Consider the following 26,656-nt stretch of genomic DNA (forward strand, 5'->3'; position numbering starts at 1 on the left):
TTCTGTTTTTTTTCCTATTTCTGTTTACTTTCATTTTTTTTCTTCTCCTCTTCTTCTCTCTAGATCATGCTTTTTTTAATTTATTTTAAAAACGCAGTCTTTACCGCAAGGCCTGGCCATCTTTAAAATGTAACAGGAGAGGACGAGACGAGACGAGACGAGACGAAGAGAGAGAAGGAGCCGGAGAGCAGGAGGACAGCAGTTAAAACCTCGAGGAGCAGATGGAGGAGCACTCCCCAGGACTCACGGCAGGAGACCCCAAAAGGAAATAAAAACAACAACAAAAAAGAAGAAGAGTAAAAAGCCATCCATGATGGGGAAGAGAAATCATATTAGCACCCCTGTGTGCATTGATGAGCACATCAGTTTGTTTTTTTGTTTGTTTGTTTTGTTTTCATCAGTGATCCTTTCGCCCGTCGGTGACGGACGATCGACGGCGAGAGAGCGAACGAGTCCGTGTGTGGACAGAGTCTTCGGAGGAGAGCCTCGGTGCTCTGGGTGAGGCCACCTGCCTCTCCTTCATTCCACACACACACACACACATACACACACACACACGCATCTGAGGACAGGCAGGGCGGAGGAGGAGGGGGTGGAGGAGCGGGCTGTAGGGGAAAACGTCTCGTTCGTCGTCGTCCTCCGTCCAGGCTTCCTCGGCCTCCTCCCTCCGTCCCCGGCTGCGATTGGCGTGTGTGAGGCGAGAACAGCCCAGCGGTGTGTGTGTGTGTTCCGTGTTTCTGTTCTCTTTTATCTAATTTTCTTTTTTTTTTTAAAAATCAACACGATGAGAGGTCCACCCTTCCCTTAGTCCATCTCCCCAGTGTCCTCCTTGGGGCGGTAGACGGTGCCGAACTTCTGCATGTACTTCTTGATGTACTCCTTGGTCTTGTGTTTGACGTTCTCGTTGCACTCCAGGTCCTCGGGGTTCTTGCACGACTTCAGCTCCTTGTTCATCACACCGTGGGTCAGCTGCGGACAGAGACAGAACCGAGTCAGAACCAACTCGCAACCCATTCGGAACCAAATACAACTGAGGTGACGCATCTCAAAGTCAGGCATTTGTACTGACTTGAGGAACAACTTCATCCCAACTTTTTCAAGCTAGGAAGAGCTGAACATGCCATCACTAACATTACCAAGGTCAAGGCTATAATTATTAATGGTCAACATGAATTTTGGACTGGTCCGACATTTTCCAGGTGGAATTTTCCAGAAAGCCCTATGTCAGCACTAACATTATGTGCTGCTTGGCTCCCTGGACCCACACGTGTGCTGTTCTGCACGCAGAGAGGCCTACTGTGCGGTGTGGCGTGCTCGTCCCTGTGGTTCACCGGAAGGGACCGAGCTTTAGGAGCAAGTCAGCCCGCTGACTGGCAGAGGCAGGGCTGGCCTCTTTCATTTTAGGGTTTACAGATGAGAGACAAACACAAATACGGATGCGAAAAAGGACCAAAAATTACAGCCCAAGGGATTGAGGGCAATATGAATTTTTACTGTTGAAGCGCAGAAACGTGCTGCCTAATCTTTCTAGTTAACCTTCTGTCGTGCACTTAAATCCTCATTTGATTATCAGACATGTTATTTTTTGTGTGAAGAAAGCAACTACTAAACATACCAACATTCTATGATAATATCGAGTATAAAAAGCAAGAGAAACACGTTCTCTTATGTTAGAAACATGCTCTCTTGTCATCTTATCCTTGATCTCTTGTAGCTTGTTATTCCACTCCTATCAGAGGAGCAGAGCATGAATTCGAGTAGAATACGTGTGACGGCCGTACCTTCCTGGCCAGGTGTTTGAAGTCCTCCGTGTTGCTGATGCGGCCCAGCTTGCAGTCTGGTTTGCGGTAGGGATTCAGACACTGCACAATGAACTGGGACATCTGAAGGGAACGAATTATGGAAAGACATGGAGTTCATTTTGGGGAAGAAAAGCTGGATAAAGCATATGCCAGTGCACTAAACAAGATAGCATCTCCGCCTCTAGTCTAATCCATTCCTGCTTTCCTACCCCCCCCCCTCCTCCCCCCTCCTCCCGCCCCCTTCCCTTGTTGTTTATAAAAAATTTGACCAGTCTCCATGGACATTCAATTTCACTGCTGGCTTTCCACTTCAGTGGACACGCCCTTGGGCGTACTATATTGTTGTACCAAAAGAAGTAAAAAGGCTGATATGGGAGTGTGGTGACAGGCAGCGTAGGACTCACCTCTTTGCGGAAGACCTCCTTGCTTTTCTTGGCAAGCTCGCTGGAAGTGTCTGCCTCTGCCGTTTTGGTGGAGAACTGAGGATGCAAGAGTGAGAAAAATCTCGTCAACGACGAGTTATTTCCTCTTTCCCCCCCAACTAATCATTGTAAACAAGAGGGCAGCGAAGCCAGAGGCTTAAAAGGACATGAACAGAAAAGCTTAAAAGGAAACACTTAGGAAATTTACTTAGAGCCACTCGGTCAAGGACACCATTAGAATGTGTGTCTGCAATGGAAAGTACTAAAACTGCACTTCCCCCTGTCGATGGGAGCCCAAATCTCATTGGCCAGATAAAGACTAGTTCGTAACTGACCAAACACTACCCACACTAAACAAGCTAACAGCGTTAGCACCTCCACTGGATGGCCACCAGCCAACCTGAGCCACTGTGCCAACCCCAAACTAAAGTATACACCTCGACTATAATCATCCTAACCAACAATCCCACAAGTCTCCGACATCAAGGTCCAAACCCCACTGGGCTGTTTACACACGGGCTCCACATTGGAAGCTTCCCCACACACCCAGACCCTGCTGATGCCCCTAATGTGCCCCGTGTGATGAAGCTTCCCAGTGAAACGGCCGACTCTTCACAGAGGTTCCGCTCCAAATCAGAGAAACCACTAGGCAAATGAATGCAGTGTCCTCAGCTGGTCTTGGTTAGCATCAAAGAGATGTGGGGAAAGAGAACCAACAGAAAAACAAAAGCCGTGCCCCCCCCACCCCCCAGCTACATAGTGTGAGAGAGAAGACACAAGGAGAGCCAGAGTGGGGAACGAGAGAGACAAACACAGTCTGAAAGCACAGGATGCAATTCTCACTCACAGGATCACAGAGTTCATTTCAATACTAATGGTGCTCTGTCTTAAGCCAGTGCAACAACAAAAAAAAATCTGTGGGCAATGGTGCACGCTAATGTTGTGGGATCCCTCAAAATGTTCAGACTTGAGTTTGCTTGAAAACACATTGCTGTCTCAAAGGAAACATGCATGAAGACAATGAACCACCTGGGCATTTTCAGAAGTCAGACATGTAGAGACGGAATGCCATTTAATCCATTTTAGCAAGCCGTTCAAGAAACTGCACATAACGTTAAGGGATAATACCCTAATGACGTCTTTGGGACAGAAAGCATCATTGGGAATGCCAAAATAAATCTCAACAGAGCATTAAGGTGTGGCTGCACACAGAGAATGCTGGGCTGAGTATTGCATTATTTTACTACTGTGGTCATTCACTTGCAGAATTAGCAATAGTCTAGCTTTGGTAACGAAGAAAACATTTGAATACATCTGAAAAGTCTATTGCCTTGCCCATACTGAGAGATTAAATGCTCGGGAAACCATTGCCAGTATTTTGACTTAATTAACTGAGTAAAGCTCTTCTCAGCTCTACATTTCTGTATCAATAATACATTCTTTATTGACACATCAATCACTGGGGAGGGGATTTACCTTTGATGGGTTTTCATCGTACGTCGGCGTTCCCAGGTCCATCTCCGCTTCGTGGCCCACGCTGGCATCGTCACTGCCACCATCCCAATTAGGCGGATCCCACTGGGTTTGTCTAGAGACATAGCACGTACACACACACACACACACACACACACACACACTTAGTTTAAACAGTTTAAACTTGAAATTCTATTCAACCCATACTCTACAAGTTAGAAGTACCAGAGTTTAAGTTATAGTTAATTTACAGCATGCACAATCACTTGAATAAACACACAAACATCTCTAACTACCTGGTGACGATGTGGTAGTAGTAGATTTTGCCCTCTGGATCTCGGGCGACCTTCCAGCTGGGCGGCAGCACAATGGTCTTGGGCTTGGGTGGAGAAGGGGGGGGAAGATCCATGATCCCATTGGGTACAATCATCTCCTACAAAACCAATCACACGTTTAAAGTAAGTGATGGATGTTTATGTTTTTAACTGATCAACTGTAATTAATTAGCTTGACTGCTAGACTGGAAGTAAAACCCAAAACATGTAGATGCACGCCCTCCAGTGGATGGATGTAGCATCACATCATTTTAAAAGTCACTCCCTTCCAATCATCCCTTCCCCTCCCCATGGGTAAGATGAAAATAGAACATAGGAAAGGGTCTTAAAGCTATAGCACTCATATTTAGTTGTAAGCCATCAAATTTACAATGTCACATAAAGCAAACTGTATTCCCAAACCCTGAACATTACTTTTATGTTTCCAATGTGTGTGTGTGTGTGTGTGTGTGTGTGTGTGTGTGTGTGTGTGTGTGTGTGTGTGTGTGTGTGTAAAATGTGGGTTGTTGACAGACAAGTGTGAGAGGAAGTGGTGAGTGTGTGACGAGTGGCGTGTGTGGAGTGGAGCTCAGGTACCTGCTGGACCGGCTGGGACGTGACGATGGTGGTGACCGTGCCACCCTGCTGCACCACCAGGCCCTGCTGGTGGGCTGGGTACTGCAGGTAGCCAGCCTGCTCCGTGTACGTCTGGAGGGGGAGAGAGAGAGGGAGGGGGGGAGAGAGAGAGGGAGGGAGGGAGAGAGAGAATGAGCGAGAGAGAGAGAGAGAGAGTGAGTGTGTGTGTGTGTGTGTGAGAGTGTAAGTGTGAGTGTGAGAGAGAGACCACAGATAAACACAAATGTGTACTTTGTCTTAGTGTCAGATTTCTGGAAAGGTTTCCCTTAAATTACCGTAATATCACTTTTTACCACTTGAAGAACTTTTATCCTTAACTTATGGCTTTCATCACTCAATAGTTCATCGTTCATCATATCGAATTATTCAGAAAATAATTGACATATTAATCAACTATGAAAATAATTCTTAGCTAATCAGCTTTTGAGGTTGACAGCTCATAACAATTATGGAACGATGTTCTGTATTACTGATAGTGAGCAAGATACAAAAAATCTAATTTCAAAATGGAAATCTGTCAACTAGTATGTAATGAAGGTGCCCACAGGCCCCCAGTACCTGGATCAGTGGAGTGCTGGTGGGCGGGTAGGGGGCGGGGAGGCTGTAGATGGTCTGGCAGGGCTGGCCCTGGTAGTAGATGGTGGCGGGCTGCGGTGGTGGCGCGGTGGGATACGGCGGCGGCTGCTGCTGCGTCTGCTGAGGTGGCGCTGGCGCCGGAGGCTGCGTCTGCACCGTGACCGCCTGCTGCTGCTGCTGCTGCTGCTGAAGCGCCACGGGGTCCCACAGGGCGGCGTAGCCCTGCTGGCCCTGAGCACCGGGGGGCTGGGGGGGCATCGCCAGGACGGCTACGCCCGCAGGGTCCTGAGGGGTCGGCCCGCCGGGCTGGCCGAACTGAGGAGGGGCGGCGGTGGCGGCGGCCGCGGCCTGCAGCTCCATCGGCGGGGCGATGTGCACGGGCAGACCGGCCGCGGTGGACACGGCTGCCTGCTGGACGATGGCGGCGGAGGGCTGCAGCTCAGACAGGAGCGACTGTGGCACCGACGGATCAAAGCGCATGCCCGCGGGTGGGGGCGAGGTGACGGGGCCCGTGCACATGGGGTCGATGGGCGGGGTGGGCAGCAGCACCTTGCCAGCGTTGGGATTGGTGGGGTCCACGTACGTCTGGAGGGGGTACCCAGGCGGGTAGGTTATGTAGCTTTGAGGACTGGAGCCATAGACCATTGCATCAAAAGGCAGATTCTGAACCTGCTGCTGCTGCTGCTGCTGTTGTAGTTGCTGCTGTTGTAGTTGCTGCTGCTGCTGCTGCTGCTGCTGTTGTTGTTGTTGTTGCTGCTGCTGTTGTTGCTGCTGTTGATGCTGCTGTTGTTGCTGCTGTTGTTGTTGTTGTTTCTGGGCTTCACGCTGAGCCACCTCTTGCTCAAACAGCTTGCGGCGTTCCTCTGTGGACAGCTTGTTGCGCTCTTTCGTGCGACCTTTCTTCTTACTGCTGTTGGAGGCTTCAAACCTGACGACAGAGCATCTTACAATGAGCACAAGTGTTTCCTGAAGATCATCTCAGCTAAAACTGGTCTTACACAATTAAGTGAGATTTAAGTGAGATTTAAGTGTTCATTTGACACAAACTAAGCACAATGTTCTTGGATTTCCCCTTGGGGGTCAATAAAGTATCTCTATCTATATCTATCTATCTATCTAGATCCTAACCTTCATTATCTACAACAGATTTGACCTTGACATGTGTGCTTCTTCAGGTAAAAGGGCGCAGCAGTACCTCTCGTCACCCCGTCGACTTCTGTCATAGGATGACTGGGGAGGTGGGGAAGGGGAGGCTCGTCTTCGCCGACGCTCTGCGCTTCGGATCCCTCGATCGCCATCCCGGTCTCGTTCCCAGTCCCGCTCGCGTTCACGCTCCCGTTCTCGGTCCCGGTCACGGTCGCGGTCCCGGTCCCGGTCGCGGTCTTTCTCCCGCTCACGTTCCCTGCTGCCTGACGGGGTGCGAGGAGTCAGCTGCACGTCTCTGTCTCGGCTGCGGTCTGGAGGGGAAGAGTCGCCAGAACACACAAAACCATCAGAAAGGATAGCCGCCTTTAAAAAGGGTCATTAAAAAGTTTATGGAGTTACACTGAGTGCTTTTTAAAGCAAACCAACTAACAGCCAACAGACGGGCTTTGCAAACACCAACTTACATTTTTGCAAAGAGGAGCACAGAACTACATAGTGAAGAGCCTGACTTTGTGGTACATTATTGCTCAATTTCAGAGTTATTTTACTGTAGATCAGCACTAATCTACATCAATATAAGTTTTGCTTTAAAGTCACTTAAAATAAAACAATCAGCTAAACGAATAAATGTAAATGTTTGAGTCAAAAATAAAAAATGAAGAAAATGAAATGCTATTTTGATGCTGGACTCAATTCTCATCACATATTAGAAATCATCCCGTCCCCTATGGATGGAGCAACGGAGCCTGATGAAGTGTCAGACAAGTAGGCCAGTTCACTCAGGACCTCTTTTCAGACACGGGCTAGAGATACACTAGCCTGGTCCTACCAAACTCTCGTACATATTTCATAATGCACAGAGTCTGGCCACTTTCCATTGCCAAGCGTTAACATCTTTGAATGCGGGCACTCTGTTGAAGTTTAAATCTATTGGACCTGCCCAGAGCATACCGGTACTCTGGATCTGCCATAACAAATTGCTAACGTTTGGTCGTGGCGCACGTCATGTTCAAACTAGCGCACAACCTCAACGTCATCGTCAGCTGTTCGCTGATTGGACTTGCACATTTTTGGCTTGAGAAAACCCGTGAATATATCACAGACCCACAAGACAAACTGAAGGGAAATGTAAATAGTAGGAGGTCGGAGCCAGGCTAAATTAATTGGTGATGCATGAACCCATCCAACCTTCAATGGGCCTAGTTTTGATAGTCCACTTTTGTGGATCACAATCTGAAACTGAGGGGGAAGTGTGGCTTAGATATACAGGTGATGCCGGAAATGCCTACCACTTGACTCCTTCTCCACCTGGCTCTTCTTAGGGATCCTGTACACTTCCTGAAAGAGAGAGAGACTCACATCAGCCTTGTGTGAAGCAAATGTAATGTGACAAAATGCCTGTCTGTGTACACACACACGTTATAATAAAATGTAGCCGTTTGGGTTACCTTCAGGTCTTTCCAGCTGTCCAGTAGCCTCGCAGCCATTTCGCTGATGTCAACCGTCTTGAACGACGGCTCCTGACTCTTCTCACTCTCCACGTCTGACACGCCTTCTTCCTCGTCCTGAGACGACGTACCGACACCCACCAGGTCAGCTGGTGCAGCCGGAACGCTGGCCGGTTCCGTGGCCGAGTTGTCCGGGGCGGACGGCACAGTTTCCGGGGCGGTGGCCGCTGCCGAGGCAGCAGGCTTGGGCTCGCAAGGCATCTCGGCGGCGTCCTTCTCGGCGGTAGCGTCTGAGGGGGGAGTGGCGTCGCCCACGGCAACGGGGGGCTCTGTGGGCATGGCATCCACCGAGGCCGCAGTCTCCTCTGCGGGCGCGGCGTTCTCAGAGGGGGCTGGAGTGGAACCGCTACTCTCCACGGACGCCTGAGGAGGAGCATTCGCAGATTATTCACTTAACTTGAAACAGAGAAAAGTATGGACATTGCGCACGCACACACACACACACACACACACACACACACACACACACACACACACACACACACACACACACACACACACACACACACACACACACACACACACACACACACACACACACACACACACACACACACACACACACACACACACACACACACACACACACGACGAAAAGGGGGTGAAATAATAGATGTACCTCCGGATGGATGGTAGGTGTCTCGCTGGAGGGCTCCCCTTCTTTCTCAGCACTGCCATCTGCGGCAGGAGGCGCGGCTTCTCGCGGCGTCGTGACGTCCGTCTGACCGGCGTCTGGTGATTCGGCAGTCTCTGTATCCATCAGCTCTTCCTCCTCCTCCTTTGTTGTGCCACTGGGGGGCTCCTGCTGCTGCTCCTCTTCCTCCCCCTTCGCATCGCCCACGCGCTCTTCCTCCCCTTCCGCGCTCTCCTTCGCCGCCGTGCTGTCAGCCACCTCAGGCCCACTCTCGTTAGCCGGCGGAGCTTGGCTTTCCCCTGCCGCCTCCGCCTGCGACGCCTCCTCCTCTTCCTCCTCGTCGTCTTCCTCTTCGTCGTCCTCCTCCTTGCAGTCCGAGGCCTTGCTGGCGTCGGACATCGCGCTGTCCAGGCTGTTCTCGCTGACGATCTTGAGGCGGCGGTAGACGGCGCGCTTGGGCGTGTCGGCGTCCAGCTCCTGGCCGAGCTTGGCGCAGGAGGACGAGCCGTCGGGGGTGTTGAGGGGCGTCTGGGCGCGCGACGTGCTCTCGCTGGAGTAGCCGTCCTGCTCCGAGGGCAGCACCTGCGGCCGACTCTGCGCCCAGCGCTGGATGAACTGCAGCACGCGGCTCTCCTCCAGCATGTTCTTGGTGGAGATTGGCAGCACACCCAAGGCCTTCATGATCTACAGACAGCAACCAGATCACAGCAAACACCAGGTCTTTAGAAACAGCTAACATTCTTCAAATGTATTGTGTGTCGGGCAGAGATATTAGAACTCCTGGATTACAGATTATAAATATTTAATCATGGAAGAGGATGCTTAAACAGCTATTTTCAGTCTTTGTGTTCCCTTACCTCCAGCTGTAGCTTAACATTATTAATGGAATTGCCTTTTGCCTCTGAAAGCTCAACCATGAATATCCACAGTAATGAGAGGCCATGATGATCCAAGAACTGCTTCAGGCATGAGGGATTCTGAGTGTTCTACAGAGACAGAAAGAGATTTTAACTTGGTTTCCCCCCAGAAAATGACACTTAAGGCCATGGTGAATTGGGCGTCTTCCTTACCTGAATGAGCTTAAGGCAAGTGAGTCTCTGTTCCATGGTCTCCACCCTCACCATGAGACGACACAGAGACACCACCTCCTTCTCATCCTGTAGCCCATCCCCATTCTCCAGCAGGGCCTCCAGCTCCTCATCCACCTGGAACAGCAGCCAACAACACACTGTTTTAACAAAGCTAGCCATGCACGCTGGTCCGCAAGATCTAACCCCTTCAGTTTTAATTAGAACTGGTCAGATAACTGGTGTACAGTAAATGTACTGTACCTCTTGGTTCCAAGACCTGCTTAACCAACTACAACAGAAGTTACACCGTTATTTCTGAGGCGAGTCTTTACTCACTGTGGTCGGTGCGGCCTTCCTGCTCCGTTCCCGCTGTTTCTTCCCCCCGGCGGCACGGACACTGACCCGGTTCTCGCCACCCAGGAACCCACGGCAGCTGGGTGCCCCACACAGGCACTTCTGTGCCTCTTTTCTGTAGGAAGGGGGAAAAGCGTGTGCAATCAGTAATCAAGAATAATGCAAATTGGAGCACTAAAGAGGCATTAAACATCTACAGCAACGTGTCAACAGCCAAGTGATGTGCCCTGTTTCAATACCAAACAGAAACACAACTGGCCAACATAAAAGTCTTACCCATATCTCTGAAACTGGTAGTCAAACGTGAGTTCTGTCCCTGGAGCCACCAATTTGGTGGTGAAGAACCCCACTCGGAGCTGCCCATTGACAGTCCACTGTAGGGAGATTGAACATATTTGATTAGAAATGCAAACTCTACAACAGACTGACATGTACTCCAATTTTGTCACGAAGCTACAAAGTCTGTCATGCCGATAGTCACCACAATTGGGGGAGGCAGAAGTGTAAAAAGGTAGCTTGTGAGAGACATGAACAATGTGTGGCCTTACCTTTTGTGTCTCACAGTTGGGTTCACAGCTGTGGTTCATGAAACGTGAACAGTTCCCTTTCAGAGTAGCATCAATGATCTGAAAAGAAATCCGTTTCAATCGATGGTTATCAAACTCACCAGCATATTAAGCTTTTGAAGTCAAACAGTTTGCCGCTCTGGGGTTTTCATACCTCATTATTCTTCAGGGCCATGAAATAATAGTGGATGTTCTTCATGCGTGCATAGTCCTTCACCCTTGCTTTAAACTCCTTGTGGTCCAGAACCTCACCGCAGTACTCCAGCACAAAAGTGTTTCTGAAAGAGGTTTAAACAAACCATGAGCATCACTCATTAAAATACTCTAGAATACACCTCGGCTTTGGGAAAAGTCTCCTACATGTGAGCAGACTACGTCAACTGTGCAAAGCAAAGACCAGAACAAAAGACGTTTCTGACACAATCACTGACATAAAAACAGATCTCTTACGCTGGCAACTCCTTGGCAGCCCGCAGCCCCCAGCCTTTGTTCTCAGTCAGAATAACTTCAAAGTCGGCATGCTGTTTCATCTGGAAACGTCGATTAGAGCAGTACACTCCATTTGGACACCGGGAAGAGCTGGAGAAATTAACAAACACATGAAATACTAAGTTCAGTCTGTGGTACAAAGACTTACAGCCCTCATGTCCCAAAGAGTTGTTCTTTTTCTACTACTCAAATGTATCAAACGAAGATGTTTACTTGCTATAACTGATTTACTGAATTTACCACGTCCACTGATCAGTGTCTGTTTCTCTATAGTGAACCGTTCAGCCTGTCAATTCACTACCTGATGAGTAGGTGTATAATATATGAGACCTGATTTCCAGAGTATATGAACTATGTCATGTATCAACAAATGTACATCTGATAATCAATTACAGCAGAATTCAAGGGGGGCATATTCATAAAGAACTGCTATAACCTGAGCAATTTCAGTAGGTTGTGACTGGGCTGGTGTTAATTTAGATACTGGTGTGCGATGCAGGGTGAGACACTAATATGTAGCCCATCAAGGGAACGGCTAAGAAAGTGAAATCTTTTGAGTAGAATCCTTACCATTCGATCATCAGGAGGCGATTCAGGCAGTCCTCTCCACAGGCATTCATCCCTCGGGACTTCTCCTCTCTTGTCAAGACTGAACACTCACACTGCATGCGTTTAATGTCCCGATGGGATTTGTTCTTCTTGCTGTAAGCAGGACAACGTTTCAATTTCACCATTTGGACCACAAAGCGTTGCAAAAAAAATGTCATGACAAAACTGTTAATTATTGATGTTGGTCTATAACTTACCGCTCTGTAAGATACAGGTTTTCTTCGATGAGGTCAAAGTACGGAGGCATCTTCTTACTTCTAGCTTTATCTTTCCACACTCCAGGATCAAAGAAATCTCTAAGACTGAGTAGAGGCCTCTGTTCTTTGTGTGCTGTAGAATCCTTGAGGTCGGACTCCAAACATTCTCTTTTGCTGGCTAACCCTGCCTCAGCCTCATTGTCCGAATCAGACTCAAGTTCTGGACGTCTTTTCTTGGGTGGCCCTCGACCTCTGTGAACCCTGTGGGACTCCTCTTTAGAGACCTGAGGTGCAAAAGCTTCTAGAGTGGTACTGGCAAACCCTTTGCAATTGCTACTGATCTCATTAGCTTGTACAAAACCAGAAGGGGCAGGTGGTTCGATTGACTCTCGGGCTCTGCTAGAGATCCCTGCTGCTCTGCACACAGCCTCCTCTTCATGATCGTTGGTGAGGGAATCTGGATGGATCTGCCCTGCATGGTCTTGACGGAGGGAAGGCACAGGTAAATGGGGCACTCTTACATCAAGAGGCTGCGACCAGTAATCATGACCTTGCCTGATGAGCTGGGCTGAGGCAAAATGCCCTTGTTGTAAAGAGTTCTGAGAGAAGATCCCATGGCTGCTGTCAGGCTGCTGGTATGTGCTACTGGGCAGTTCATGTTGACCAAACACCGGACTAAAACCTTCCTTGGTGTTCAAGTCATTGGAGTTGCGCAGTTCTCCAGGCATGTAGTTAGCTACGTTCCTGCTAGTCCTACTACTGTGCCAATTGTCTGGTTTCTCAAAGTTTGAGTAACTTTGGCCAGGGTCCCCAAGGAGATCCGTTGGCTGGGAGAACCCAGTGTGACTTGACACTTTGTTGATTTTTACTCCCGCATGAACAGAGTTGCTTTCAGGGTGAGACAGGGCATTGGGAGCATCTAGCTGGCTTGTGCTGTCTACCATGTTGCTCTGTGATAGGTAGCCTGCAGGCACAGGTGCAAGAGGTTGATGAGGAGTCATCCTGTGGTTACTATTCTCAAAGGCATCACTGGGAGCTGCTTTATGCCTCAGGTGACCACTCTCTTTATCTATGTTGTTATCAGCATCAGCTGTTGGGCAATACATCTGCTGATGCCCTGAGGCACAACTGGAAGCGGAGGAAGATGCAGAAGCGTCCTTCCCTTCTAACGTCAGGGTGGAATTCTTCGGTACGACCACTACAGAGTGCAGTCGTTTCAAAGGCACAGTCCCATCATCTGAATCAGACTCAGAATCATCAGATTCGCTGTCCTCACTGTGGCCTCTTCCCTCTTGATTCAAGGCTTTGGACAGTTTTGTTTTCGGTGGGTCCCTTTGCGCCTTTTCAAAATTGTCAGCACAAACACTTGACTGTGCCTGTGCATCCCTAGTCGTACCAGTAGTATGATTTTCCACCATCACTTGCTCAGTTGTGGACTTAATCTCTAGATGGTTACTGATAACTTTGCAAGGGTCCACTTTCAGTGGTAAGTCTGTCGGGCCTTTTGGAGCTGACGACTCCAAAGATTCTGTATGCAACCTCTCTATCCTCTGAACATCCAAGGGTTTTTTGGAATCTACCTCGGTGTTCTTTTTCAAAAAGGAATCTTTCTTAACGCATGGATCTTCAAGGGTGCTGTCTTTGTTGAACTCTATTCTCTTTACCGAAACAACCTTCTTCACAGGGGGCTTAGCATCCTGACTAACAATTTTCTGAGGAATTTCACATTCTGGGGTGTCTTGTCCAACAATATCCCAGCGTGATCTTTTCACATTACCCAGTTTCTTCAATGGCACAGATTCTGGCTGGTCCTTTTTATCATCAAGCTTCTTGGCATCCTGATTCTTAGGTAAAGGATCTACACAAGAAGTGATATCTGTGCACGGTGGCATGGGGTTAACGTCCACGCTGGAATGCATATGGTCATCAGATTTAGCGTCTTGCGTTAAGGATTCTGAACATGGTGATTCTTTCACAGAAAGCATGTCTACTTTTGCGCTCTCTGAATTTTGGCAAACACTATTGTCAGGACCAACAACCGTATTCAAGCTTTGTAATAAATCACTATTTTCACTGATAGAATTAAAATATGCTACATTTACCTGCGTTTCCGATAATGCAGAGGTGTTTTCTTTAACTTCACATACATGATTTAATGTATCAATTTGATTATTTGTGGAGCAACCTTTGGCATCATGACAAACATCTGTCTGTTTAACTGTGCTGTCTACTTCCTCACATGATACCTTCTCTGTGCTGTTTAAAAAAGGGCTCAGTTGATTTTCCAAGACAGGGACAACATTTTGAGAACTCTGACATTTTGATGGGCTGCTGCTTGCAACCTGAATAGAGGGATCATTAAAATTATCTTTTGAGTTAAGAACCAGTGAAACTTTCTGATCTCCTTCAGAAATACCTGACTTCAAGCTAACCTCAGATTGTCTAGAAGCCACATCCATCTTTTCAGGTTTATTGTCTGGGCTCATCAGTGTTGACTTCCTGGTTGGACTGCTCATTTTATCAGTTGATTGTCTGATCTCCGATGCAGTCGTGCTAGGTGGGGATATGGAGTCAAGCTGATCTGTTTTTTTAGAAGAGGAACTGCATGAGCCTGAAGATCTGTCTGACCCTTGCGACTGAGACTTCCGTTTATGTTCTTCATCAGAATCAGAACTACCACTACTTTTTCGTGCTTTCTTTTCAGAGGAACGAGTTGATGATGACGGACTAGAATGAGACGCCTTGGAGCTGCTTTCAGTTTTGGAGTGTGTACTAGACTTCCTTGAAACAGATTCCGAATCTGGGGAATGTCTCTTGTTTTCAGAGTCATGTGTTCTTCCACTGGACCTCTCAGATTTGGAATATTGAGCTTTTTTGTCCAACTCTGACGAACGAGAGGACTCTACTGACTTCGAGTCTTTGTGCGATTTTGAATAAGATGACTTTGAGTCTCTCTGAGAGCTAGAGCGGGTGGACGCTCTGCTGGTGTCACCGCCACGAGAACGGGTCCTCCGATGATCATCCTCAGAGTCGGAGCTGTCTCTGGATCTGCGACCAGCTCGAGAGCGTGAACTTCGGGACTCTCTATGGGGGGAGCTCCGATGAGACCTCCGATCAGAGTCATGGTAGTGTGACCTATCAGATCTTGACTGCCTGTCGGTTCTTGATCGCTCTGATCTAGAATAGGAAGAACTTGAACGAGTACCCCGAGACCTGGACCTTGAGCGGCTCTTGGTCCTCCTGCGGTCTTTGTCGGTACGGGAGGACCGTGTAGATGTCCGTCTATCTTCACGATCTGACTTAGAATGACTGGGGACCTTTTCACTTCTCTCAGTTCTAGATTTCTTATCCGACTCTTCAACCTTGGGAACTGAAGGTAGCTTTTTAACTTCCTTGGTCAGAGTTTCAGATTTGACTGAACTTTTGGGATCTGCCGACTTTTGACTGGAGGATGTTCGCACAGAATCTCCGTCTGATTCTGAACCAGGTAGAGTGCTGTCAGATTGGCATGGGCCCTTTTTGCCATCTTCAAGCAATGTGACCGCAGGACAGTCTTTGTCCTCTTTCCCAATATGGGAAGAATGGGTTGGTCCAGGCAAGCTGGAATCCTGCGTTGCCACTGTTTTTGCTTCTGTGACACTGATGCCAGGGTCATCATCATTATCCTTGGCCGGGGGCACTGATGGCTCAGTTTCAACTCTGGATATAGATTGGACTTGGACCTCCTTCTCTGGAGGTGCCTCCTCCGATAAGACACTGGCTCTAGGACCCTCTTCAATGACAGACACACTAAGAAAATGCTTCTTAAAATGCATCTTCACCAGGTCCACTCTAGGCCTCAGCAGTGGAGAGATGAAAGCTTGATGTGAAATGGTTTCTGGTGCAGGGGGGGAAACTCTTGGTGCATCAGTTTTATCGTTTTTAAGTTCCGCAGGTTGCACTGCTTGCTCTGGAGGGGGTGAGGTTGCAGCAGGTAGAGGGGAAAGAGGGGACAGAGGGGACAAAGAGGACTGAGCTTCGCTGTTTTTGTCTGGGCTCTGCGGGGCTGAGAATAGGGTCTGTATCGGCTTCTTTGTGTGGCTGAAGCTGAAGGACACCTTCTGTCGACCCTGCTCCTCCAGGTTTACCTTGGTCTTGGTACCCTTGGGAAGGAGACGGTTTGACAGAACCACTCGGGGGGCAAGACCTTTAAATATGACGGTCTTCGAGAGGCTGTCCACCTTAATCTGCAAAAAAAAAAAGTTTTTTTTTTTCAAAACTAATCTTCCAGTGCAACTGAATAAAATATTGTTGACAACTTTGTTATCATGCATCAGGACTGACAATTAATTAGGACAAATCAACATGCAATCACAGAAAACAATGCAAAATCACTCACCGATCCATTCCCTCCATCCGCGCTGCAAAAGAGGAGAATAAAGAACAAATGAGGCCAGGTGTGATTATACTAAGGCTAGGAATATACTTGCTGCTAGCCCAAGCGCACGCATATGCGACCTGCAGCATCAACATACTTTATGCAGCAGATGCGGCCAAAATGCAGGTCTTTGTATCTTGCGGACACGTCACGTTACATTGTGTCGACGTGGGTGACCGACGCACCAAACACAAAATCTGCATGCCAGCCATTATGCGCGTTTATGCATCGTTAGCAGCAAGTATAACTCAGCCCTAAGTGTTTTGCAGTTGTGCCATAATGTGAGAATCAAGGATCATAAAATCATGTGAGGACCAAACATAATCTCATTCATTAACAATCCATCTCAGAAATAGCCAGTGGTTTATATAGAAGTGGCCTAGTCTAGTGCAACAAAGGCAATAGCATCCACCATACAGAGCGAATAGCAAGTAAGACACATTGTGCTTAACATCTAAATATACCAAATGTATAACTGATGTAATGGATTGGAACCTTGGTGGTTAAACTATTTCTGAATTCCAAAATAAGGCTTTGATACGAATTAGGCTGCCAGGCAACAACTGGGTTAGACGGCCCTTAGGGACTCTTCTCTGACCGTGACCTTCACCACTCCACCATTCTATAATTTGGGGAGGGGGGGGGGGGGGGGGGTCTTCACTACTGACAGTCTTACAAGGAAGTACAGAAAAAACAGACTATATTAAAGATGTTTAAATAAATAATGATACTTGCTGATAACTGTACCACTGCTGAATTGTCAGATGAAATGTTCAAATTGTGGAAAAAGGCCAAGTTTAATATGCATTTCTAACTTTAATCTAACTTAATGACGATAGTCCACCACAGGCCAGTCAAATTATATGTATGCCAACTAAATGGCTAATGGCTCCAAAGCCTTTCTAAACTGTTTCTGCATGGAATGACAGCATGACAGCATGACATCACACACACACACCTATAAAGTGTGTCACATTGGGGCCCCATCAGTCCAGTAGTTCTATTTATAATTTCCAAATAAAAAAAAAGGCTGCTTGACACGTTCTATTACCACCCAGAGAGAAGAAATACTCTTTTCTGAATGGCTGGCAGGGTGGCTATTAATTCTGTATAACGGGACACCAATGTAACGGGACACCAAGTAGATTTGGTAAAAAAAAAAAAAGTTGAATCGCTGTTCTATATCAATGCTCATGTGAATGCTAACCATAACAATCATAACAACCATAATAAACAACATTTAAGCCTGGAAGCAACAGTGGAATCAACTGTAAACAAGCTAACTGCCCACCGTTATCACGGTCAGGACCAAAGAAATAAAGTCAGGCTCTAAACTGAACCTCTCGTTTCCTTGTGTGCTATGAAGGCATGACTATTGCCTATAAACATAGTGGTAACTGGGGGAGGAGTGGGATTATGGCCTTTAAGGGGTTCCGATATACAGAATTAATGGACTCGTGGAGGAAGTTCTTTGCGCATATTGGGACACTTTGACGACCGTAAGTCTTACATAATATCACTCTGGCTGGTATTCCTTATAATGCTTATAATGAAAACACCGTGTTATAGTCATGATGCAAAGTGACAGGGCAAAAAACACAATGGTGTAGACAAGGGTTTTCTGAAACATTTATGTTTTGCCTTTTTGTATAGCTAGAGTTTCTGACTGGATCATTACAAGTGAATGCTAAGCCTATGTGAAGAGAAAAGCAAGCACCAAAAACAACATAATATTTCACTTTGGCAAAACCAATGTGGGGATTGGGGAATATCTTCTTATGGCATCACAGCCTATCACAAAGCAACTTGCAGTAACTCCAAACATACATACGCATGAACAAATGAATTAATAAATGAATAAAATTAAATAAAATCAGTGTCCAGTAATAGCCTTCTTTCATGCTTGTGGACATATTCTCACACTGTTTTGTTAGCACTGTTATTTAGGTCACATAATTAACAACTAGCATAAGTAACGAGATAGCATAACTAATAGCCATCATGACTGAGAAACCAAATTGTTAAAATTAAACTTGAAGGTTGTCCCATTGTCATGACATCATCACCGAAATTCAGTGGGCTATGTTACTCCATGGTGATAAGATCTCATCGTGGCACAACAGCTGACAAACAGTTTGAGTTTCAACCACGTCACATTTATTGCATACAAGAGTTGCATACAATTGAATTTGCACAACATTTTCATTATTTTCTGGTCTGACTGAAAATGGTGTTGCCTTAGATGGACTTGACACAAACACCTGATTCCATCCAAATGGACTGAACACTTAGAGGTTGACATGTCACTTGACCGCACACGAGCAGATCGCAGAAGAGCAGTTACCTACCTGAAGTCTGCGTTCACCAACCCATCCATTTTAAATCGAATGAGATGCAAGCAGCCCAGCGGGAACAGTGGGTCAGGAGAAGACACGTTCAGAGCAAGCTGTCCAATGTAAGGAGACACCTGTGTATAAAATACACATTAGCCCTTAATGTTCATGTAGGCCCTTTCTTTGATCCAAAGTGCCATACCACAATTACAATAAACATTACATACACAACTAAATAAACAAAATGGTTGTGTCAGAACCATGGCAACTTGGCAAATGTGCACACAAACAACAAAGGAAATATTCTGCAACATAAAATGCATTACCATGCACCATGTCATAACAATACCATTGAGTATGGTATGCAGGTCATTCAAATACACATGCACACTTGGGGAATAGATAGACAATCTAACGTGTCAGCACAGAGTCAATAGAGAACCAGACCGTCAGGTCAGTTGATCAGAAAGTCAAGTGAGGCTGGGGAAGAATGATATGCCATGCCGTTTCTAACTATCAGATTTTTCGTGGTCGTGAAAAAGAAGGCGGTCTCCTAAACAGTATCTCCAGCTTGTTGTATGTTGTTAGCTTGTTGTGCCTTTTCCAAATGTCTATTTTTTCATCCGACATTGCTTGGTCCTTGGTCAACAATCTGATGAGAACTCTGAAAGTCGATAAGGTGTCACGCCATTATATATGCTCGCGTGCTCTCTCCTTTTAGGGAACATTCAAAACATGTCGACTGCAATCCTTTGGGTATATTCGATGTTTGCATACTCCTAAAAGAAAACTAAAAAGCAACAACAAAAACACTATCTAATAGTGTGGTGACAAATAAACTGTTGTGGTATCCGTGGTAATATCCTCCTGTATCTGACATTGGTAGCTACCTATTGTTTAAATGAGGGAGAGAGAGAGAGAGGCCATTGTGGTCTTACCATACACCATCTAACTAGCTTACTCTATCCTAAGACCCAACAGTAACCAAGCGCCCAAGTACTGTTTAACGAATATCATGTATGAAAGTCCACAAAGCATACATAGGATCATTACCGAATCTGTCTAATAAAATCGTTTCAGCAGACACCTTGCAAATAGAGACAAGTAGCACATTGTGGAACACTATTTGCTAGCTAATGTCGGGTCAGCCTCAGGGCCGGAGGTTTAACGTTAATGTTAGCGTCGACTACTTCCTAATAATGCATGTATTTCGACATTATTGTCAACACAGCATGCATCGTGTATGCGAAACATGTGGGCTTATAGTCTATATCACGCAAGGACAAAACAAACAGCTCTATGTGGATTGCCCCCTTGACTGTGTTTCCCTCTAGAGACGTCATCAAAGCGAGCGGGTACAAAAATTTATGGCGTGGATCAAGCAAGGCCTAAAAGTAGAGGCCTACAGTGTTCCTCTGCATCTTAGGCATTCTGCTTCAGAATGATTTGTTCTTAGAAATATACATAATATTAACCACAGATCGGATAACAGTAACAACGGGGTGTTTAAATTGATTTTTGGACAATTATTGATAGACCTCGATAAAAATCTCACCAGGAAAGAATGTTGGTTTTTATTGCTAAAACATGCTAGCTCTCAGCAAATTGACCTGACCAACTTTTCAACGCATTCTGCTGTGTTAAGTTACCAGGCTCAGTCTCAGTATAATTTTGCTGATACACTGTTTAGTTTTCAATGAGCTTTTTATGTGGACATCTGAGTAGTTTAACGTTACTATGGGCATATACTTAACGTTAGGTAGATAGCCAACTGATGGGTGGGTTATATAGCTAACGTTATTGATAGCTAGCATAAGTAACGTTAGCAACCCTGCTACCGTAACCAAGCTAAACATTTGGGAGACATGTTTTTGTTATAGCTAGTTAGCCATGAATACAATATTCGCCAGTGACTAAGTATTTCTGCTATCTAAGAAAGCGTCGAATACTTACTTTGAATGGAGCTCTGGGTCAGAAAAGTCCTCCATCTTCTAATTCGTTTCCAAACAGTTTCTTTGCTTGGTTAAACCACATTCGGCAATAGCCACCGACGTCAAACCCACACGGGTAATGTTGACTGATCAAAAAAATAATTTCACTCTAGGTTCAAAAGTTAGCTGGCTAGGTTAATTGTTACATAGCCATCAAATGCATTGAACCTTAGTTGATGTGATGTTAACGTCAGATAATGTTAGTCCCGAATCAGGCTGCCATAATGTCCACAGAACGATGCGCATTCATCAGTTGATCACCGTGGCACAATTTCTAATACAACTCTCATCATGAAAGGTAGCTAGCGTTAGGTAACGACCGAGCTATCTTTACGATAAACGAGAACAATCTAGCTTGCTATACGCTCCAGGCTGATGGTGTAGCTTAGCTAGGTAGGCTAGGCTAGTGAGGCTAGGTAGGTACAACACACTCTTAACGACTCCTCCTCTCCCATCGAACCCATGCCATGACGAAAACTGTGACTGGGAAGTGAGTTCTTATCTGATAAACCATGTAAAAAACTAACGTAACCCAACTTTCTTCTCTTTGAAAATGAACTGAATAACTAAAAGCACGGATGATTTACGACGCAAGACATTCGGTGGTTTTGGTTGAACTGCATTAGATAGGACGGGTACCACACAAAGGTGAAATTGGCCTGTGCAGGTAAGTTGAAATGGGGGTAAATGTTTATCTAATGTTAGCATACATCAGAAGACTGACAAGATTTGGAAAGTTGCTTGAAGAATTGAAGTCTTTTATTTAATGTTCCCCATTCACTCTTAACTCAAAATACTACAGTCTCTCAATAATCTTTCCCATATCTCGTCAAAGTCTTAGTCTTCTGGTTGTATGGTAGTGTATTAATTTCTCACTAATTTCATGTCGTTCACTTAGCCCACTGACAGTCATGTCGGCAGTGATGCTTCAGATAGGCCAATGTGGAAATCAATTGGGCCTTGAGTGGTGCGAGATGCTGTCAAAGGCCTCCGATCAATGCGAACACAGGTGAAGTGAAATGAGGAAAATAAACTATTTTCTGACACTACTAAGTAACACTACACCCTCATGCTATCTCTCTGAGGCTGACACAATTCAATTTGCTAGGTCTCCTTTCATCACCAAGGAGGGCAACTTGGCAGTAGTGTGCGTTGACAGCGAGCCCAAGGTTTTGAGAAGAACTCAACAGCTGGTTAGGAATAAGTGAGCCTATTTTCATATTTATATTTTCTATCTTTCATTTTCAGTAGGCCTAGGTTATGACTCAAAGTGATTTGCTCAACAGAAAGTTACTGGAGTCCAATATTGTCCAAGGAAAAGGAGGCAGAGGAAACAACTGGGCTTATGGTATGGTACTATTGCAATGCAGAGAGGCATTGATGTATGTTGACTATCTTCAAGTTTGTCAATTTGTGTCAATAAATGGCAAATAGAAGTGGCAAACATTTACAATTTTGCACCCTAATTGTTCAGTGTATTTATAGGGCTCTGGGTGCATTGAATTCACCATAGAGGTTTAGAGCCTTGAATAGTTGCAGAACAAATCTTACGGTATGTTAGAATGTTCCAAAACCACACCTCTAAGGGTTAAGTCTAACTAAAGCTGATTTAATAATGAGGCAAATCTATTTGCAAACATAATACCATACAAGAATCTATCCTTAAAAATGAGTGTATTAGCTCAATATTCCCATACCCCACATACTGTAATAGCATGCACAAGGCACAAGGCACATTTGTCACATACATCAGTTTTGATCAGTTCTCTACTATCAATGAATGAGCATGAGCAAGTATGAAACATCACTGTGAGAGGTGAAAATTGTGAAATAACATATTCTCCCCTATACGTTACAAGGATACCATGGACACTGGGTTGAAGAGGGTGATCAGCTGCTTGTTCAAGCAATGGAGGCTGTGAGGCAGGAGGCAGAGAGACGAGATTACTATGGTGGAACTGTAATGTTGCACAGTGTAAGTGGAGGCACGGGATCTGGTGAGTGCCACGGAATTACATCCATGATCTTTTTAGTGACTGGATCAATTCATCACTGTTCAGTGTTTATCAGTGTCTATGGTCAGTGGAGGAAAGTTGAAACACTTTGAAAATACAGTTCGGGTAACAGTATAACAAAGTACTGTATTGTAATAAAGCAATTATCTAGGAGTTGAATCTATTGTTGTGTCTGACCGACTGCACGGTACCAGCCCGGACTCGAACCTGCAATTTGCAGCACCATTGAGTTTGGAGTGGGGCGTGATAGCAATCGCACAAAAATGTACTTAAGGTGTATACTTTAATTGCCATACAACTTCTGTTGTATGGCAATTAAAGTATTGAATCTTGAAAAAATACTGCACAGCCATCGTACTTGCTGGCTACTGTTACACTTGGAAATCCAGAGTTCTTGCGAGAGCTCAATTTGAATTGTGTCCGCAAGATACTCTGGCAATGAGCAATGATGCATGTTACTTTTATCGCAGGAATCGGAGGAAACCAAAAAAGGAGTGGGCGAGCTAAACTAATGACGACAGTGCTACACGTTTTGTTTTTGGTCGTAGTGTTATCCAATTGCATCAAAGTCCATAATCAGTCGGAGTAAACATTGGTCGTAGTGTTATCCAATTGCATGCAGTGAGATTTACAAATGCATGCCTGGTGCCGCCCCTCGAGTTAGGCCATTTTCATTATTCGTGGCCAGTCCCTTAATCTGAAAGATTCCAGGGTCTGGTTCACTACCAGGCTAACACTTGGATGCTGTACACTGTGGATCTGCCATTGGCATTGCTAGTGTTTTTGCTCCTTCAGGACTGGGCTCACGGCTTTGTGAGGAGATTCGTGCAGAGTTTCCTGTGAGTCACATTCTCACGGTGTCGGTGGTTCCGCATCAGAGTGGAGAGAGCCCACTCCAGCACTACAACAGCCTTCTGTGCCTGTCTGCACTACACAGGTAGATCCTGTTGATGATGACAACCACCACATATATTGTTTGTTACATAATCCCAGATATTATTTGTCATTTTGTTTCATTTAAGTTTCACTTCCTAGTGTTGACATGCAATGTCCACACCAGATAAAACATTTTTCACCAGATGAGTCTCTATAACATAATGCGGCATTCAGTAGTTGATAATTACTCATGGTGTGCCATTCTTGATGAAGCACTGTCCTCTTTCTGTAGGAGTTCTGATGGCATCCTCCTGTTTAACAACGATCAGGCCCTCAACTATAGCAGGGTCCCACAGAACAAAGGTGTTTGTGCATCTGGCTCTTCTAGTGGTCTGTTGCAAGGCAGTCTTTCGTTCATGAATAAACATATTGTCTCATGTATGGCTGGACTTCTGCTTCCTGTTCACAGCCTCACATCTGCCAGGTAACAACAGACCAATATATATATATGTGTTGCTACAATATACTTTAGACTGTACATTGATCATATGTATTTCATCTAAAAAATAATGCAGTTTTATTATTATGATTTTGAAATATTAACAATTGTTTTTGCACCAATTACATAAAAATAGTTCAGATTTTATTAAAATATTCTAATGAGATGAAAGTTACCCCTTATCAAAAATGTAGGATCATTGTGCAGCCTCAGTTCATTTTAGTATGACTACTCATTGCACAATTGCATGTGTGCAGTGGTTGGAGTTTGGGTATGGAGCCTTGGGAGCTGATTCGGTCTGTGTGTCCAATGCCTGCAGCTAAGCTCCTGTCCATCACTCAGGCAAGCTCCAGGTGAGATCTCATCAGTGCTCCATAATGCAGTTCATTCGTTCATTCACTCATTTACTCATTCAAATTTAGGTCACTAACCAGATTATAAGAGACTGAAGTTTGACAATTTCACTGCATTCTTTACATTAGTAATCATATGCATGTGACAAATAAGCATCCTTGTATCCATCCTTGTATCCTTGTAAGTATAAATACAGTTGAAATGGAACTATTTACCTTTGTTCTCTCCTCAGAGAAAAAGTGAAATGGGACAGTTTGGCAAGCAGTACTCTCCAGTGTGTACCACAGGTGTCTATTGCAGGAAGACCTGTATCTTTTTAAATGCATAAGTGGCAAAAAATTATTCCTGCATCTACCTACACTGTAATTTAAGATCCTATTTCCCAATTTCTTACACTGCTCTTTTTTCTAGTACACAATTTATAGTATATTTGTTCACAATGTTAAAGCAACACTAAAGCAGTTTTCCTCTGTCGCACACACGCTAAATTTGTATATCCAGCAAATAACAGACAAGGTAGAATATGTTGCATGATTTTATGAAAGTGTGATGTATTGAATAGAATAGAATAGAATAGAATAGAATATATACTTTTTTGATCCCGTGAGGGAAATTCAGTTCTCTGCATTTAACCCAATTTAACCGAATTAGTGAACACACAGCACACAGTGAACACACAGTGAGGTGAATCACACAATTCAAGTATTGCGACATCGAAGCAAGTCAAATTTGTAGTTTCTGATGTCTTATTTCATTGAACTACACTACCCCACCTCGTAAAGTTACATTGTGTGGTTATAGCCGATAGAGGGCCGCGGAGTGAAAGCAGAAGTGCCATTCACCCTTACGAGTTGATGAACCGCTGAAATGATTTTTGAAATATTATTTTATGGTACAAAAAACTCTTTAGTGTTGCTTTAACATTTTAACATCCATGGTGTCACGCGCGGTTGTTTCAGATCAGTAGACAGACACTATAGTAAACCCCTTTATATGAGCCAAGATTTTATCATGTCCACTCATTAGGTTACATTTGTTAGACAAAGGTTGCATAGCAAATAAAACACACATTTTCAATTTACTTTTTCAAGTACATCATTGACTTGTACATAAGACTAACTATACGGACATATCGCCTTGACTGAATTCAGTACACCAGTCGGGCTGTTCTTGCAGTGGCACGAGGTGACCAGGACAACTCTTTCTCAATGTCCAGTGCACTTAATAAACTAAAGCGAGGTCATCATTGTGTAACATGGAACCCCCTTCCCATCGATCACTGGACAGGTAATGAAAATTGTCCATCAGATCGAGGTTTTAGTGCATTTGTTTTTGAGAGGTAAAGCATAATTCTTGAATTTCCCCTTTGGGATCAATAAAGTATCTATCTATCTATCTATCTACCTATCTATCTATCTATCTATCTATCTATCTATCTATCTATAATATATTTAGTAAGTGTGTGTGTAATTATGTGTTTGTTTTCAGATCCTCGTAATGAAGTTTCTCTGTCACCAAATGCACAACTCCTTACAGTTTGCTCCAATCACAGCAGTGTCAACTCTTTGCTCAGTCACGTGGTGCACCGAACCAAAGACAAGATTGGTGTGCGAGCTTATCTGCACTGGTATGAACGCTATGGTGTGGAGCACCAAGACTTTGAGCGAGCTTTGGACACTCTATTAAATGTCATGGAAGAATATGATACACATTGACATCAGTTCAGGACTGTATGTCCAGTTATAAATACAATGCAAGAAATGTAATGATAATGTTTTGAGGAACTATGTAAAAATGCTTACACTAGAAAATGCTTTTTTGGCTCTCTCTTTTGCATTTTTATTGTGGCTGTTTTCAATGTAGTGGGTCTGTGCCCGTGTGTACTTACCTGTATGTGAGAGTTCATAGTTTTGTAACAGAATTATCTGTCTGTTTATATACAAATGACAGAACAACTACCTCACAGCAGGAGCCGCACTTCCAAAATAAAAACAAAAACCTTCCTTCCTTCCTTCCTTCCTTCCTTCCTTCCGTCTAGCTGTAGCTTTATCAGAGTTTCTTCCAAAATCTAGCCTATTAAATGTAAGTCAGTAGGAGACTAATGTTTTCTGGGAGTCACAGTACTCTTCAAAAGTCTTATTGACACCTGAGAAGAAATGCAATGTCAGGAAGAATTCAGAAATAATGACAGAAATCATTTTTACTCATCAAATTGCTAAAAGCGAAAATGGATCAACATTTGATTCAACCTCAGACCAGGTGTTTCAAGAATTTTGGAGAAATTCAAACAGTTCTATCGGAAAGACTCGGGGACAGACATGATGAAAGTTAACATATATTTTAATCCATCAAAGGATTTACAAATGACACAAGCA

The 26,656-nt window shown here is 45.0% G+C and overlaps 2 protein-coding genes across 3 annotated transcripts; one reads left to right on the forward strand and one right to left on the reverse strand.

The window, feature by feature from the left end:
* On the reverse strand, positions 1-20,975 carry setd2 (SET domain containing 2, histone lysine methyltransferase). Its single transcript, XM_062531496.1, has 23 exons — positions 20,500-20,975; positions 18,562-18,680; positions 16,175-16,196; positions 11,797-16,022; positions 11,561-11,692; positions 10,952-11,080; positions 10,656-10,779; positions 10,484-10,561; positions 10,212-10,309; positions 9,918-10,050; positions 9,582-9,716; positions 9,369-9,497; positions 8,497-9,195; positions 7,818-8,240; positions 7,659-7,707; positions 6,419-6,680; positions 5,206-6,151; positions 4,609-4,719; positions 3,994-4,130; positions 3,701-3,812; positions 2,207-2,281; positions 1,782-1,883; positions 1-969 (listed from the first exon to the last, which is right to left on the reverse strand). The coding sequence occupies exons 2-23, from the start codon at positions 18,588-18,590 to the stop codon at positions 805-807; spliced, it is 8,316 nt and encodes a 2,771-aa protein (XP_062387480.1). The 5' UTR covers positions 18,591-18,680; positions 20,500-20,975; the 3' UTR covers positions 1-804.
* LOC134076433 (tubulin delta chain-like) lies at positions 20,871-26,284 on the forward strand. Of its 2 annotated transcripts, none has more exons than XM_062531497.1 (11): positions 20,871-21,204; positions 21,436-21,546; positions 21,646-21,741; positions 21,824-21,885; positions 22,397-22,534; positions 23,348-23,489; positions 23,721-23,912; positions 24,185-24,280; positions 24,514-24,589; positions 25,433-25,568; positions 25,770-26,284. In XM_062531497.1, exons 2-11 carry the CDS (start codon positions 21,449-21,451, stop codon positions 25,994-25,996), a joined length of 1,263 nt encoding a protein of 420 aa, XP_062387481.1. In that variant the 5' UTR covers positions 20,871-21,204; positions 21,436-21,448; the 3' UTR covers positions 25,997-26,284. The 2 variants fall into 2 exon arrangements, with proteins under 2 accessions (XP_062387481.1, XP_062387482.1); XM_062531498.1 differs by having other exon boundaries at positions 24,194-24,280.
* The last annotated feature ends 372 nt before the right edge of the window (positions 26,285-26,656 follow it).

Source organism: Sardina pilchardus, chromosome 3, assembly GCF_963854185.1.
Source record: "Sardina pilchardus chromosome 3, fSarPil1.1, whole genome shotgun sequence".
NCBI classification, from domain to species: Eukaryota; Metazoa; Chordata; class Actinopteri; order Clupeiformes; family Clupeidae; genus Sardina; species Sardina pilchardus.